Below are 15,289 nucleotides of genomic sequence, written 5' to 3'. Positions count from 1 at the left end.
TTGCAATAGTTAGGACCACCTTGTCATCTGCTCTGAAAGCAGCATCATGGTTCCTGAGCAGCACACATGACCTCCGCAGTCGTCCATGGCTTCTGATTAGAGCACAATGACATCATCAGTACACTTACTAAATGTAGCTGGTCACTGATGTGCAGGTAATGGAGGATATGCGGATGAGCGCCAAGTTGATAGTGGTAGAGGGAAAGCCACATTGTTTACAAAAGGAGGACCTCTCTGATGAAAGTCCTCGTCCTGGGGGCAGATGTGACAGAGGTGGAGGAATTGAGTGAATGGAATAGAATCCTTACAGGGGACAGGGTTTTGAAGAGGTGTTGTCGAGGTAGCCGTGAGAGTTGGTGGTTTGTAGAAGATGTCTGTCAAGAGATTGTCTCCCAAGGTGGAGACAGAGAGATCAAGGAAAGGGAGATGGACCAAGTGAATTTGAAGTTGTAGTGGAAGTTGGCAGCAAAGCGGATGAACTCAATGAGTTCATCATGGATACATGAGGCAGCACCATTTGAATTGCAAGAGCCACATTTCAAGAATTTAACCAAAATCGTTCAGATTTTTTTGTGGTATTTGTGTCTGGGATGTGTTAATGTAAAGCTGGGATATATGTGTTGATGTAAAGCTAATTGATCATAATGCCTAACCTGCTGTGTTTTTATTATTATCTGGGGAAAGAGAAATCATTTAAACATTTCAGGTCCAAGACCCTTTGTCAGAACTGTTGCCCTGCTAATTTTTATATGGTTAGGTAAAGAATTGATTGATTTGACACAAATGGCTTATTGTGCGCTGTTTTTGCAGAGCTTTTAGTTTTAAACATGTCCTTTGAAAGGCAGCATTGGTGCTCTGAGCCGTTGGCTCAACTGTCAGAGTATCCCACTAACAGTGAGTGTATGCATCTGCAATGCAGGCTGTGAGAAAATAGTTGGATAATCTAAATGATGAAACAGATCAGTGGTTTTCAAATGTTTTCTTAAGAATCCCTATGCTAAGAGTGCTCTGTGATTAATAAGAGATTACTTAAAGTGGGACGTGGGTGGACAGAAAAAGTTTGAAAACGACTGTTTTAATCGTACCTAATTGACTCGTTATGTGCATGGCTTCATAACTCCAAAGGAAATGGGCCAATGACAATTTTTCTCAAGCAAAATATTTCAGTAACAGTTGGGTCAAGAGCAGTGGTTCTCGGCCTCCCCCCCCCCCCCCCCACCCACGCACGTATCACCTTAAATAATCCCTTACGAATCACAGAGCACCGATGGCATAGGGATTACATAAAGTGGAAATAAAAAGTTTGAAAACCATAGCAATAGATCATTGGAGGGAGGAGGCAACCTATGACTATTTACCTTATCCATGCCCCTCATGTTTTTAAGAACCTCTATAGCACACATGTCAAACTCTGGCCCGCGGGCCAAATTTGGCCCGCGATATAATTATATTTAGCCCGCAAGATCATATCAAAAATGTATTAGAGGTGGCCCGCTGGCCGCCGCGCCATTATAGCGCATGCACAGTAACTGCTGTGTCCCAGGGTGAGAGAGAGAGAGAAAAATCCTGGTCCTTGAAAAGAAGTGGTGGGTGGTTTTATAAACACGCTGTCGTGTCCCCCCGCCCACCCCCCCCCCCCACCGCAGCGCGGCCTGGCCGGTGTCAGGGGAAGCCAAGGCCGCTTCCCAGTGCCCGGAACCCCAATGGCACAGCGTTTCTTGGAGCTGCAGATGGAGTCAGGATGCCAGAGGGAAGATTGGGGCTCCCCGCCGGGTGATGGGGGCGCCGGCCGCCAGCTGCCCTGCGCCTTCCCACCGGACCAGCGGCGGGTGCCCGGAGTACACGTGGAGAGCGAGGCTGGTCGGGCAGGTAGGTGAGCGTGGCTAATCCCGATCCAGCCCACGCCACTCCCGCCAATCTCGGGAGTGGCGTGGGCTGGATCGGGATTAGCCGCGCTCACCTGCTCCTCCACCGCTGACCGGGATCCCAGCGCGGTCCTGAGTGCGGAGACTGCCCTGGAAAGGTCCTGGGACACCGGCACAGAAAGAAGAGCAGGGTCCGTAGAACATTACAGATCAGAAACAGGCCTTTCGGCCCTTTGACTCTACCTCATTCTCCCACATTCTCAGTAGCCCTCAGATTTTACTATTCGACAGCACACTAGCAACATTTGACAAATCCTCTATAGAGAAATATTATTTATTGAATATTTTATTTCTCATTTGTTAATGCTTCTGGTTTATCCAAAACTATTATTAAACATTTATTTTAATAAGAAAAAGTTTAACATTACATATGTTGAAAGAAGAGAAAACATGCAGATGTTGTTGAAAATTTTCAATAAATATTTAGTTCGGCCCTCGACTTATCCAAGTTTTTAATTTTGGCCCTCCGTGAATTTGAGTTTGACACCCCTGCTCTATAGCCTCCTAAACTCCAGGGATGAAATTCCAAGCCTCTCCTTATAATTTAAGCCATTCCTATGAAAATGTCTCTCTGTATGTCCCCTCATCCTGTTTCACTATTATTATCAACTCAATGCTACTTTCCTGCACTAATCCTATGTCACTCTCTTCCCTCTAACACTGAAAAATCTTGTGCTGATTGCATTCAGTGAAAGACGTTCTGCCAGGGGAAGATGCACTGACAGATACCGCTGATGGAATGAAGAATAGCATGAATGCCTGTGATGATGCTACTCAACGCCACTGTTTCTTTCAAGAGGCAAAACTCTAAGGATCTATCTGAAACATTGTCATATTCCACACTTTTAGTTCCTCTTTTCCTATCTTTGTTCTTTGTGATTATCAGTTCATGGTTTTAGAAATTCTGCTCGTTTAGAATAGAGTTTGACATATTTTGAAAATCAGATTCATTGACTAATGCCAGAAAGATTTGTCATGACCAACATTTTGCTAAAACCTCAACATCTACTTGGAAGCAACATCAGAATCAGAATTTTTTTGTCATGAGCAAGTCACACAATTCTTTGTTCTGTGGCAACATCACAATGCCAAATACAAACCATTGAACAAAAATAATTTAAAATAGTGTATGAAAAGGCCGTATCTTTGGTTTATTGGTCATGTCAAAGAGGGTGATTTAGAAAATACACTTGCTGGTTTTTGTTCTCCTGAGGACTAAATCTCTGATTGCCACATAGCTCTACTAATAATCATCCACTTGCAATGATCATCTCGTAACCAGTCTACTTCCATGGAAACCCAGTTGTGCTGCAGGGGTTCAAGTCCTCACTCACCTAACTAAGGATAAAGGTTTAGGGGGAACTTCTTCACTCAGAGAGTGGTAGGAGTGTGGAATGAGCTGCCATCTGAGGTGGTAAATGCGGGCTCAATCTTAAGTTTTAAGAATAAATTGGATAAATGTATGGATGGGAGAGGTCTGTTTTTGAGACTAATGCTTCTCAGTTAAAATTGGAATCACAGTTGGGAATGTTGACATTCGAGAGGAGTTGAGGCCAGCACAGATCAGCCATGATCCTATTGAAGGGTGCAGCAGGCTTGAGGGGCCAGTTCCTGTTATCTTCTGGTGTAACCAAGCCTTAGTGTTGTCAATCTCGTTAGGTTCAGCCTTAGTTATAATGGGGATGTCAGTAGCTATAATTATCCAAGGCTCATTCCCACTGCTTGTGCTTGGATGTTGTGTTCAAGTGGGAAGAGGTTGAGGCTCCAATACTTAACAGTCAGAGACTCTCTTATGCCTGCAATGTTGGCCAGAGCTCTTGCCACCTGCTCAGGTCCCTTGGGCATGATCGAAAGAAGGGAAGGGCTGCTCTTCCTGTATTAAATCTGACAACTTGCCAGTCAAAAGAGCAGATCATATTATCACTTCTCTGGATCCTTTGCTGAATACATGTTGGTTAATACAATCCCTGTATCAGTGCAGCCACTAAGCTTGAAGAACACTCAACGCTGATTTGAGGTTTAAGTGGTTGCTTTGTCTGTCGCACCCCTCGTGTGGTGCATTAGTCACAGTTAGCACTTGCAATGTAGATTGGGGGAAATTACCATTTATGGCACAAAGATTCTTGTTTTCAATAAGTGAGTGGGCTTTGCCATTTTTATACACCCTTGCTTTTATTTCCCTTTATTGTGAACACTCGTGGGGCACACATTACACAGCATCTAGTACATAGAAGGAAGAAGCCTGTACTGGAGACACAAGAGGCTGCAGATGCTGGAACACGGGCAGAACTCAGCAGGGCGAGCAGCATCTGTGGGAGAGGAAAGGAATTATCAACGAATGTTTCGGGTCCAAACTCTTCATCAAGACGTGAGGAAGGGGAGACAGCCAGAAAAAGATGGGGCGTGAGGTGGGGGTCATTAGGGGAGGGGTGAACTGAGGATGTCCACTCGTTGTCTTCACCTTCGTGCTCCTGAGCCCATCTTGCCACATCTACCTTTTATTTCTTTTTCCTCCTTTTTCTCACACCTATCAACCAGCTGGCTCTTCCAATTTCACTCTCCTCCCTCCCTCCCCCCCCCCCCCCCCCCCCGAACAGCTCCATCTGTCCGTCATCTCTCCCTGGTTCACCATTGGCTGCTGGCCCCAATCTCGCTCTCTCCCCCTTCCACATGCTGCGTACCTCTCCGCAATAATCTTCAACCCGAAAAGTCACCAGTTCCTTCTTCCTCCTGACCCACTGAGTTCCTCCAGCAGATTGTCCTTATCTGACATTTCTCTGGTTCCTTTGGGGTCGAATCACATCAAACAGGATCAGTTGCAAGTTCGATGACCCTCACATAACAGACTGCTGGGTAACTGGAAACTCACAGGTACTGATCTCAAATCACCATCCATAAATTAGAGGTATGTGGGTGTGTTCTGAGCAGAATTAGACAAAGGGCAGAGAGAACAGTGAACAACCTTGGAGCTTGTGAGCGGAAGGTTTTGCTGCAAATGGTAGAGTTTCATTTGATACTTTATTCACAATGTACGGATTAAATATAATTGGTACACATCTTTCTCTACAAGTGTCTTGAGAAGGTTATTGAGCTGGAGAAGATTACAGCTCTGAGTTGAATGTGCAGAAGCAGCAGGGTCAGGAAAAGTGAAGTTAACAAGAAAATCTGCAGATGTTGGGGGTCCATCAGCTGATGGGGGTCCATTGCAGTCTACCAAAGGGCTGGAGAAACACAACGGGTCTTGCAGCATCCATGGGCAAAGAAACACAGCCAAAAGATGAAGTCCCCGAGGAAGGGCTCAGGCCCGAAACATTGAATGCTTTTTACTTCCCCTGAGTGCTGCCTGACCTGCTGAGTTTCTCCAGCACCTCTCTATACTGAGCAAGGTCAGAAACATGGGAGTTTATACCAATTACATTAAAATTAGTGATATGATCAGTGAAGAAGGTTATCTGAGATTATAACAGGATCTAATGTGCTGGGAAAATTGAAACGAGGAATATCAGGCAAGTGTGAGGTGTTGCCCTGTGGTCGCGAAACCAGGACTATACTTGCGCAGTGAATTTCAGGGCCTTGGAGATTGTAGTAGATCAGAGAGACTTGGGTTATTAGTTCTGTGAATGTAGCAATGCTGATAGACATGGCGAAGAAGACATTTTGCACAATTGACTTCATTGGTCAAAGGACTGAGTATTGGAGCAGAGACATCATGCTACAACTGTACAAGATTGTTGGTCGGACCAAGCTTGGAATGTTGTGCACCATTTCAGTGACACAGCTATAGTTATTAAGCTAGAAAGGGGACAGAAAAAAAAATCACAAGATTGTTACTGCAATTGGAGGGGTTGAATGATAAGGGAAGGTTGGACAGGCTGGGACTGTTTTCCCAGGAGCATAGGAGGCTGTGGGGACATTATGGAGGTTTATAAATCACAAGGGGCACAGGTAAAGCAAATAGTCATTATTATTTCTTCAGAAAAGGGAAATCTAAAACTGGAGGGCATGGATTTAAAGTGAGAGCAGAACGATTTAAAAGGGAACTGAGGTGAACTTTCTTTGCATTGAGGGCGGTGGATATATAGAAGGGCTACCTAGGGAAGTGGTGGAGAAGAGGAAATTGCAATATTTTAAAACACAGGTACATGGATAAGGTCATTGAAATTGGCTCAAACAGCTTGGTTGGCATGTATGAGTTGTGCCAGAGGGCTTATTTTCATGCAGTGTGTCCATGTGACTCTATTTTGTTCAACTCAGTTTATAACAATCCTGCTACAGATTTCTCTTTTATGTTTTTTTTGTAGGTGAATGCAAAATCCCTGGACCAGAAATTTGCATACATTCAGGTGACTTTCGTGGAACCGTATTTTGATGAGAAAGAGCTGCCAGAGAGGAAGACACACTTTGAGAGAAACCACAACATTGCACGGTTCGTCTTTGAAACACCCTACACATTATCTGGGAAGAAGCAGGGAGGCGTCGAGGAGCAGTGCAAGCGGAGGACCGTGCTGACAAGTAAGACTGAGTTGGACTAGAGCATGAGACACAGTAAGGGGGAGACCAAACTACGTGAATGATATGTACTTGAAAACGGTATAATGCCACCAACTGTTGCCCCACTAGCAACTCCATCCAGACCATTAATGGTGATCACTAGCGTTACCGTTAATATTAAGCACTCTAGTATTTTGAGCACCAAATCCATCCTGGAATTCTAGGACAGTGCTATTAGACAGCAATGCCTTGATGAAACAGTGCAGAAACAAGCCCTTCGACCCCATTCATCCATGCCACACCTGAGCTCATCAGATTTGCTTGTGCTTGGCCCATATTCCACTAAAACATTCCTTTCTGTGCATCTTTCCATATATCTTTCAGAAGATGTAACAGCACCCTCCTCCGGCATCTCGTTCCACCCACCCACCACCCCCACCATGTGGACAATGTTGCCCCTCAGGTCCCCTTCAAATATTTTTTGCTTTCCCTATAAACCTATGCACCCTAGTTTTAGATTTCTCTACAATAGGACTATTATTTTGAACCCCAGTTAAATCTCTTCTGTTGCATCTGTCTCCTCAAAATCATAATCTCCAATCCTGGAAGCAGCCTCATGAACCTTCCCTGTGCTATCAAATATCTCTTGATGTATTATCATCTCAGCTGCATTGTTGTTTATTTTTTGGTGTGCACTCTTGTGTTTACCTCGACTATTTCACAAGAGTGCCATCAGACTCTGGGAATAACTTCTAGCCCCACGAGCAAGATAAACGGTCTCACGTTCCACATTGGCAGCTCTAGCTCCTTTCGTTGTGGTCTATACTGAATACAACATATCTGAAGCTGCTCTGACTCTCTTTCTACACCTTCAGGGATCTGTATACAATATTGTGGAGTGAAGCAAGCAAGTCTGTAGATGCTGCGATTGTAGAAAATATACTAAAATGCTGGAGAAAGTCAGCAGGTCCTGCAGCCTCCAATAGAAGCTAAATTTTTGTGTTGAGCCTTTTGTCATGCTTTTGTAAACTTGCTGAATTTCTCCAGTAATTTTGTGTACTCACTCCAAGATCCCTGTGTTTTTCACATCTTCATTGCCCACCACTTATTCTGCATCCCTTTGCCTTGTTTTGCATCTACCTCATGCTTCTGTGGATAGATTTCATTGAGCTAATCGTATGCTGACCAACTGAATCCATTGTTACCTTATGCAGCTCTCAACTGTCTGTTTTTCTGTTGCTTCACTCTTTCCAATCTTACTCTCTCAAAACTCCCGACCCTCCCACTCTCTCCACACTAAACCCAACATTACCATTAAAAGGCCTACAGCCATACTAAGCCTGAAAATGCCTGATCCTGTCTGATCTCAGGAGCTAAGCTGGCTTAAGCCTGGTCAGCAGTTAGCAGTTAGTGCTGAGGTACAAATCCAGCGCTGTCTGTAGGAGTTTGTGCGTTCTCCCTGTGTCTGTGTGGGTTTCCTCTGGGTGTTGTAGATTAATTGGGCAGCAGGTTGGTGGGCCGAAATGGCCTGTTACTGTGCTGTATGTCTAAATTTAAACCTGCAGACAAGGACGGTGGTGTTATGGTCTGGCACACTGATCTCCATCTGGCCAAAGACAGATGACAACTCTCAGACATCTCTGGTTTATCCCTCCAACAGGACCCCACCAAAGCTCATCAAACCTCTGTGTCGCACACTATCTCCGAACTCCTCATTTCCGGTCATCTCCCGAGCAAGGCCTCCAACCTCACTAATTCCCAACCCCGTACTATCCATTTCTACCTCCTACCCAAATCCACAAACCCAATTGTTCTGGCAGACCCATCATTTCCACGTTCTCCTTCCCCATCGAACTGGTATCTGCTTACCTCGGCTCCATTTTGGTCCAGTCCATCCCAACTGCATCTGGGATACTTGGCACGCCCTCCATCAACATCTAGTTCCCTGCCTCGTGTTTACCATGGGCATCCAATCCTTATACACCTCCATACCCCATACCGAAGGGATCAAAGCCCTTCATTTCTGTCTCGAAGATAGACCCATCCAGTCCCCTCCACCACCATCGCCTTCCTCCATCTGGAAAAACACGTTCTTAATAATTTCTCCTTTGATTCATCACACTTGCTCCAAGTCAAAGGGGTATCCATGGGTACCTGCCTAGGCCCCAGCTATGCCTGCTTTTTAGTGGGCTACATGGAGCATTCCATGCAAGAAGCCTACACAGGCAAGGCCCCTAACTCTTCCTCCACTACATCGATGACTACTTTGGTGTTGCCTCATGTACCCATAATGAGCTTGCAAACTTTATCCATTTTGCTGCCAACTTCCACCCTGATCTCAAATTCACTTGATTCATCTCTAGCCCTTTTCTTGATCTCTGTCTCCATTTCAGTAGACAAACTCTCAACAGACATGTTCTACAAACCGCCAACTCCCACAGACCCTGACCCCAGTAAGGATACCATTCCTTACTTTCAAATCCTCCATCTCCGTAGCATCTGTTCCCAGGATGAGGTCTTCCATGCCAGATCATGTGATAATCTTCTTCAAACAACTCGGCTTTCCCTCTACCATCAACTTGGCCCTCAACTGCATATCCTCCATTCCATTCCCTGCACATCTGCCCTGGCCCCTTCCACCCCCATGAGCAACAGGGATCGGAATCCCCATCTACCACTGCACCAGCTTCTGTCTCCAACACATCCTCCTCTACCATTTCCACCACCTACTATTTAATCCCACCAACAGACACATATTGCCCTCTCCTCCTTCTGCAAGGACAACTCCCACTGTGGCTACCTTGTGCACTCCTCCCTCTCCACTAATCATTCCCTTGGAACCTACCCCTGTGACCGCAGGAGAGACTCCACTTACGCCCACACCTCCTCCCTCAGCACCATTCAGGGCCCCAAACAGTCCTTTCAAGTGAAGTAACAATTCACTTGTGAATCTGCAGGGATCATCTGCTGCATCCGGTGCTCCTGTTGTGGTCTCCTCTACATCAGAAAGACAGGACGCAGTCTGGGAGATGGTTTCGTTGAGTACCTTGGCTCTGTCTGATGCAATAGCGTGGATCTCCCAGTGGTCACTCATTTCAATTCCCCATCCCATTCCCTTGCTGATGTGTCTGACTCTCATGCACTGTCAGACTGAGACCATCTGCACTTTCCGACCGGGAACCCTCCAACCAGATTGCATTAATATCTACTTCTCTGGTTCAGGCGCGAAACGTTGGTAATATATCTTTCCCTCCTATGGACACTAGTATTTCTGTGTGTTTTACTACAATCACAGTGTCTGCAGATTTCCATATTTCACTCCGCTTTTCAGCTCATTGCAGCTGGAATCACAAATAATTTTATTCATTGTATTAAGTTATTGTCCCTGGGACAGATTTGAACACCACGATACGGTGTGGGGGGGGGGGGGCCTTAAGCTCCAGTAATTAAATAACACTGAAATCAAATTCAATAACAATAACCATGAAACTATTAGTGGTTGCTTTTGATTAAAAACATACAGTTCACAAACAAACTTCCACTGAAGGAATTTAGCATCTTCATCCAGTCTGGCCCATAAGTGAAGCCAAACCCATCCAAAAGTTGAATCTCAAGCCAATTCCTCTGTTTACAGATGATTTAAATTTGAGCAATTAAAATTGATGTTGTCAGAAAATGCTCATATTTCATCTACAAAATAATACCATTAAAACTTCTGTTCAGCGTTACCCTTGGATTTTGGGAACAACTTTGGATCAAATTTGCCATCAGCTTTGAGCTTTCTTATCCATTGGCCAGGCATTTTAACAAAGTCTATGCAGTCAAATTCACAATAGAGTTGTTTATTGTCCTGTGTACTAAGATAAAGTGAAATAATTATGTTTATGTGCTAGCCAGGAAAATAAACACATACTTCAACACAGCAGGTCGGATGACAGCAGGCAGGACAACATTATAACAGTGCCAATGACTCGGCATCAAATCCGACATTCTCTGTAAGGAGACTGTGCGATCTCCCTATTTATGACCTGCTTTGGTTTCCTCCCACCCTCCAAATACATATGGGGTGGGTAGATTAATTGGGTGTAATGGGGCAGTTCAGGTTTCAATGGCTGGAATCGGCTTCTACTCAGTTGTAAATACAGTGGTCTCCCCCTTTTCCAAAGTTTCAGTTACCTGCAGTCTGAAAATATTAAATATTAAATTCAAGAAATAAACAATTCATAAGTTTTAAATTGTGCATCGTTCTGAGTAGCAAAGTGAAATCTTACACCATCCCGGCTGGGACGTGAATCATCCCTTTGTCCAGCATATCTACACTGTATGTGCCACCCGCCCGTTAATCACATTATAGCCATCTGGGTTATCAGATTAGTTATCAGTTGCAGTATATTCAGGCTTCAGTTCTATCCATTGTTTCAGGTATCCAATGGGGGTTTTGGAACATATCACACATGGATAAGTGTATAAATTGTAGCTTCAAGACACACACACACAAGTAGTGTAGTCAGGCTAAACTCTGAGTTTTATTAGGGATCAGGCCCGACTTTCACACTTGCACTGTTCCTGCCATGGCCCCCCTTGGCTGACATCACAACATGCATCACAAAAGTGGGTTTCTGCGCTCATGGGTACTTTCCTGCATAACAATGCCCTTCTTTGCCATGCGCTGTCCCCATCTGTTGGCTACACAGCAAGGCCAGTGCTTTTTTGAGGTTCACTGGCCTTTAAGCCGTTCGCCTACCAGTTCGCTTGTTGGGGCCAGTGCCGCTGTCCAGGTTGCTGGCTTTTGGTTGCGCTCACCTCCCGGATCGCCGCGACACTGGGCCGCCACAAAATAATGAAACAAAAGTTCCGAATGTAGTGATACTGTAAGTTAGAAGGTCCATGTTATGGTGTTACTGCAACCAAGTGCAAAGAGTTGAGAAAAGTGCAATTAAACAGAGCAGAAGCATTAACTTTTATCAACCCTTTTTTATATCCCTTGTGGCTTCATTAAATAATGCATAGGTTGGTTGCCAGGATAAGATGAGAGTTTATTGTCATATACATAAGTACAATGTTCAGAGGTACCATAATCCTTCCCTCAATAAATCAGTGTTGTCCTTGATTCATCTCTGTAGTCATAAAATTTATGTCCTGCAGATTTTTTTCTGATAATCTCTTCAGCACCAATGTTGGACTGAAAAGCCTGTTCACCTCCATCTCTGTGATGGAGGTCCCTCTCAGGTCTGTTTTAAATCCTTCTTTCTCCCCTTAACTCTATACTCCCTAGTTTAGGTTCCCCTACCCTTGGAAAAAGACAACTTGTCTGTGCCCCTCATGATTTTTTATATATCTTTATATTTCCCCATCAACCTCTTATATTTCCAAGCCTATCCAGGTTCTCCTTATAATTTAACTCTGCCAGCCCCAAGGATGTTCTCTTGAATCTTCCCTACACCTTTCCAGCTAAACGATAGCTTTCTTTTCACTGGGTGAAAATAACTGCACACAGTTGTCCATGTGCGGTCTCACTAACTTCTTATACAGTTCTAACGTGATATCCCTGGCCCTGTAATCAATACCTGACCAATGAAGGCAGGAATGCCAAATGTTGCCTCACCACTCCGTCCACCCATTTCACCACTTTCATGGAACTACATACCTGTTCTCCAACTCTCCCTGGGGCCCTACCATTCACCACACAAGTTCTACCCTAGTTTAAGCTAATAAAATGCAATACCTCAGAGTAAAATTCCATCTACCATTCCTTGGCTCACTTTCCCACTTCATCTAGATGCTGTAACCTGCTTCACTGTCCACTTCTCCACCAATTTTGGTGTCATCCACAAGCTTACTAACCATGCTGACTACATTTTAATCCAATGTATGGAAAACAACAGTGGAACCAGCACTGATCCCTGCAACACACCACAGGCCTCCAATCTGAGTGACAACTGGCCCCAGTCCCAGACTCTTTCTTGCACCACCAGGCCAATTCTATATCCAATTGTTGAGCTCACCTTGAATCCCATGTGATTTATCCTTCCTGACCAGCCCACTTTGCAGGACCTTGTCAGAGGCCTTCATGTAGACAGTATCTACCACCCTGCCCTTCTTGGTTAACTCTTTAAAATATAAACTCCATCAGATTTGTAAGACATAATTTCCAACATACAAAGTAACGCTGACTACAGGTGCTCCCTTACTTATGGTGGTTCGACACAATTTTTCTAAGTTATGATGGGACAATCATGTTACTGTCATTATTTACTTTCATGTGATATGTTAAAGTGAGGGCAAGCATCATTGATTATTTTCAATAAACATTGATAATTCCTCGAGGGTGAATTATTTGTTGCCTCCTTGGTCAGTCACTTCTTTTAGTTCAGTGAGAAAGTTTTAGGGACTAATACAGTGCTGTGGGGAGAGAGTGGGGCAGGGGGATCAGTGTAGGGATTTGTTTACTGATTGGGGCTACCGCAGTAGGATTGGAACTAGCTAACAAGTTCACATCTTAGTGACGTGGCCATTGTCTCCCTTGAAGCACAGGAGAGTAAAATCCATTCTAATTTCTACATCCTGGCAGGTAAACATAAACTGCATCGAATGTTGGCTGTGGGGAGAGTGGGTCAATGGGATCAGTGTGGGGACTGATGTAGCACTGTGAGGGGAGAGCAGGGCAGTGGGATCAGTGTGGGGACTGATACAGCGCTGTGAGGGGAGAGCAGGGAAGTGGGATCAGTATGGGGACTGATACAGCACTGTGAGGGGAGAGCAGGGCAGTGGGATCAGTGTGGGGACTGATTCAGTGCTGTCGGGAGAAAGCGGGGCAGTGGGATCAGTGTGGGGACTGATTTTTCGACTTACGATGGGGTTGTCAGAACACAACCCCATCGTAAGTTGAGGAGCACCTGTATTCCCAACCACAAAGTCATGCTACAATAAATGTTTGCTACACTTCACATATTCTCTACTTGTTGTCAGTATCTCCATCAGCTCCCACTCTTTGAACATCAGAACTAAGAATTGACTTTGCCTTGTACCACATAAGAAGGCCGATCTTTTTGTCTCTGATTGGCCCTCACTCTTTCACACTCATACAGCATGGAAAAAGACCATTTGCCTACCATGTCCATGGCAACCAATGGGATCCACCTGTATTAACCCTTACCCTTCGATGCCTAGGCAATATGTTTCCTTAGTAATCCTCTTCCCCATCTTTGTTAAGCTTCTCATTTCTTTTACTTATCTGTATTTTCTCATGCATATTCAAGTTTGATTGTTGTGTTTCCTACCTGACAATAATAACTGCACTCAAATAGCATTGTTGACTTTCAAGCAATCTTTTGATGTTGTAAAAGGGACTTTACAAATGAAGTATGAGGTTCAATAGTGCTACAGTAATCTTCCTAGCGATGATCTTGAAAACATATTTTTGGAGGAAAAAAAATCAACTGCATTGCCATTGTTATGAAGTTCCTATGATGAATCTGTCTGAGATTGTGTGAATTACAAATTCTTTAATCAATCTGAAAATCATACAAGGTACTGCAGGCTGGAAGTCTGATACAAAACTGAAAAGACTCAGCAGGTCGACAGATTTGTAGTCACCTTTTAAGCAATGATTTTCTTTCAGGATTTGTTTACTGATTGGGGCTACCGCCGTAGGATTGGAACTAGCTAACAAGTTCACATCTGAGTGACATGGCCATTGTAGCCCTTGAACCACAGGAGAGTAAAATCTATTCTAATTTCTACATCCTGGCAGGTAAACATAAACTGTATCGAATGTTGGTGTAACTGATCCACCCATTTCTAGCCCAGATCCAAAAGTGAAGGGGCATTCACAGTGATATTATTTTCACATTTGCAAATAGTTTGTGGGTGAATATCCAATTTAAATTCCACGTGTGAAGCAGTGAGCTGTAGGAATCAACCACCGGTCCATTTCTATGATGGTCCACAAAATGTGCTTGTTCAGGTAATTGCTACTTGGTTGGCATGGCCATTGTGGACTGAAGGATTTGATTCCCTGCTGAAAAGCACTGTGGCTCAGCCTTTCTCATCCCAACTCGAGGAAGTGATTAGTTCCACATACTTCTTCAGCTGCTTCACTTCTGAGTCTGCTTGAAAGTGTCTCCAGCGGGAGTAACGTGCAACTTTGTCGCATTTGCCAACAGCGACTCACTCCTTCCCATATCTGAAGAAGCGGATTACAGTCGTGCACGAACAGCAGATTGAACTGAAGCCTATTGACGTGGCTATCGACGAAATGAAGGAAAGGACATCTGAACTCCAAAAGCTATGCAATTCAGACGGACTGGACATGATCCAACTTCAACTTAAACTCCAAGGCTGTGTCTCTGTACAAGTGAGTACAAGCCCACGTGTCTTGTTTTAATAATTCATGGCTGAATCTGATTAAGTAAATATGCACTCACTTCAGAAGGTAGCAAGCGACTGACTGGTGATTTTTTTTTTAAATGTTTTAAATTTAGACTTCCATTTTGAACCACTGTACTGATATGTTTACCTCCCACTGTATAGAGTCCCTACCAGCTACTGTACATGTAGGGCTGGCCCGCCTACTGATGACTCATCTCCTGTGACTCCTCCCCTTTGGTCCTGGCCATTTAGGACCGAGATGAGGAGGAATTTCTTTACCCAGAGGGTGGTGAATCTGTGGAATTCATTGCCGCAGAGGGCAGTAGAGGCAGGTTCATTAAATATATTTAAGAGGGAATTAGATCTATTTCTTCAGTATAAGGGTATTAAAGGTTATGGAAAGAAGGCGAGGACGGGGTACTGAACTTTAAGATCAGCCATGATCTCGTTGAATGGCGGAGCAGGCTCGAAGGGTCGAATGACCTACTCCTGCTCCTATCTTC

At 44.4% G+C, this 15,289-nt stretch overlaps 1 protein-coding gene across 3 annotated transcripts in view; it reads left to right on the top strand.

Annotated features, from left to right (window-relative positions):
• The window catches only part of dock11 (dedicator of cytokinesis 11), a 292,933-nt gene that overhangs the window by 261,650 nt on the left and 15,994 nt on the right, over nucleotides 1-15,289 (top strand). For all 3 annotated transcript variants that reach the window (XM_069893719.1, XM_069893720.1, XM_069893721.1), the window contains 2 exons: nucleotides 6,227-6,437; nucleotides 14,582-14,772. In XM_069893719.1, the coding sequence (XP_069749820.1) occupies nucleotides 6,227-6,437; nucleotides 14,582-14,772 (402 nt within the window). The remainder of the gene's footprint in view (nucleotides 1-6,226; nucleotides 6,438-14,581; nucleotides 14,773-15,289) is intronic.

Source organism: Narcine bancroftii, chromosome 8, assembly GCF_036971445.1.
Source record: "Narcine bancroftii isolate sNarBan1 chromosome 8, sNarBan1.hap1, whole genome shotgun sequence".
NCBI classification, from domain to species: Eukaryota; Metazoa; Chordata; class Chondrichthyes; order Torpediniformes; family Narcinidae; genus Narcine; species Narcine bancroftii.
The sequence above is the reverse complement of the archived record's forward strand: the minus strand, read 5'-3'. Positions and strand labels throughout refer to the sequence as shown.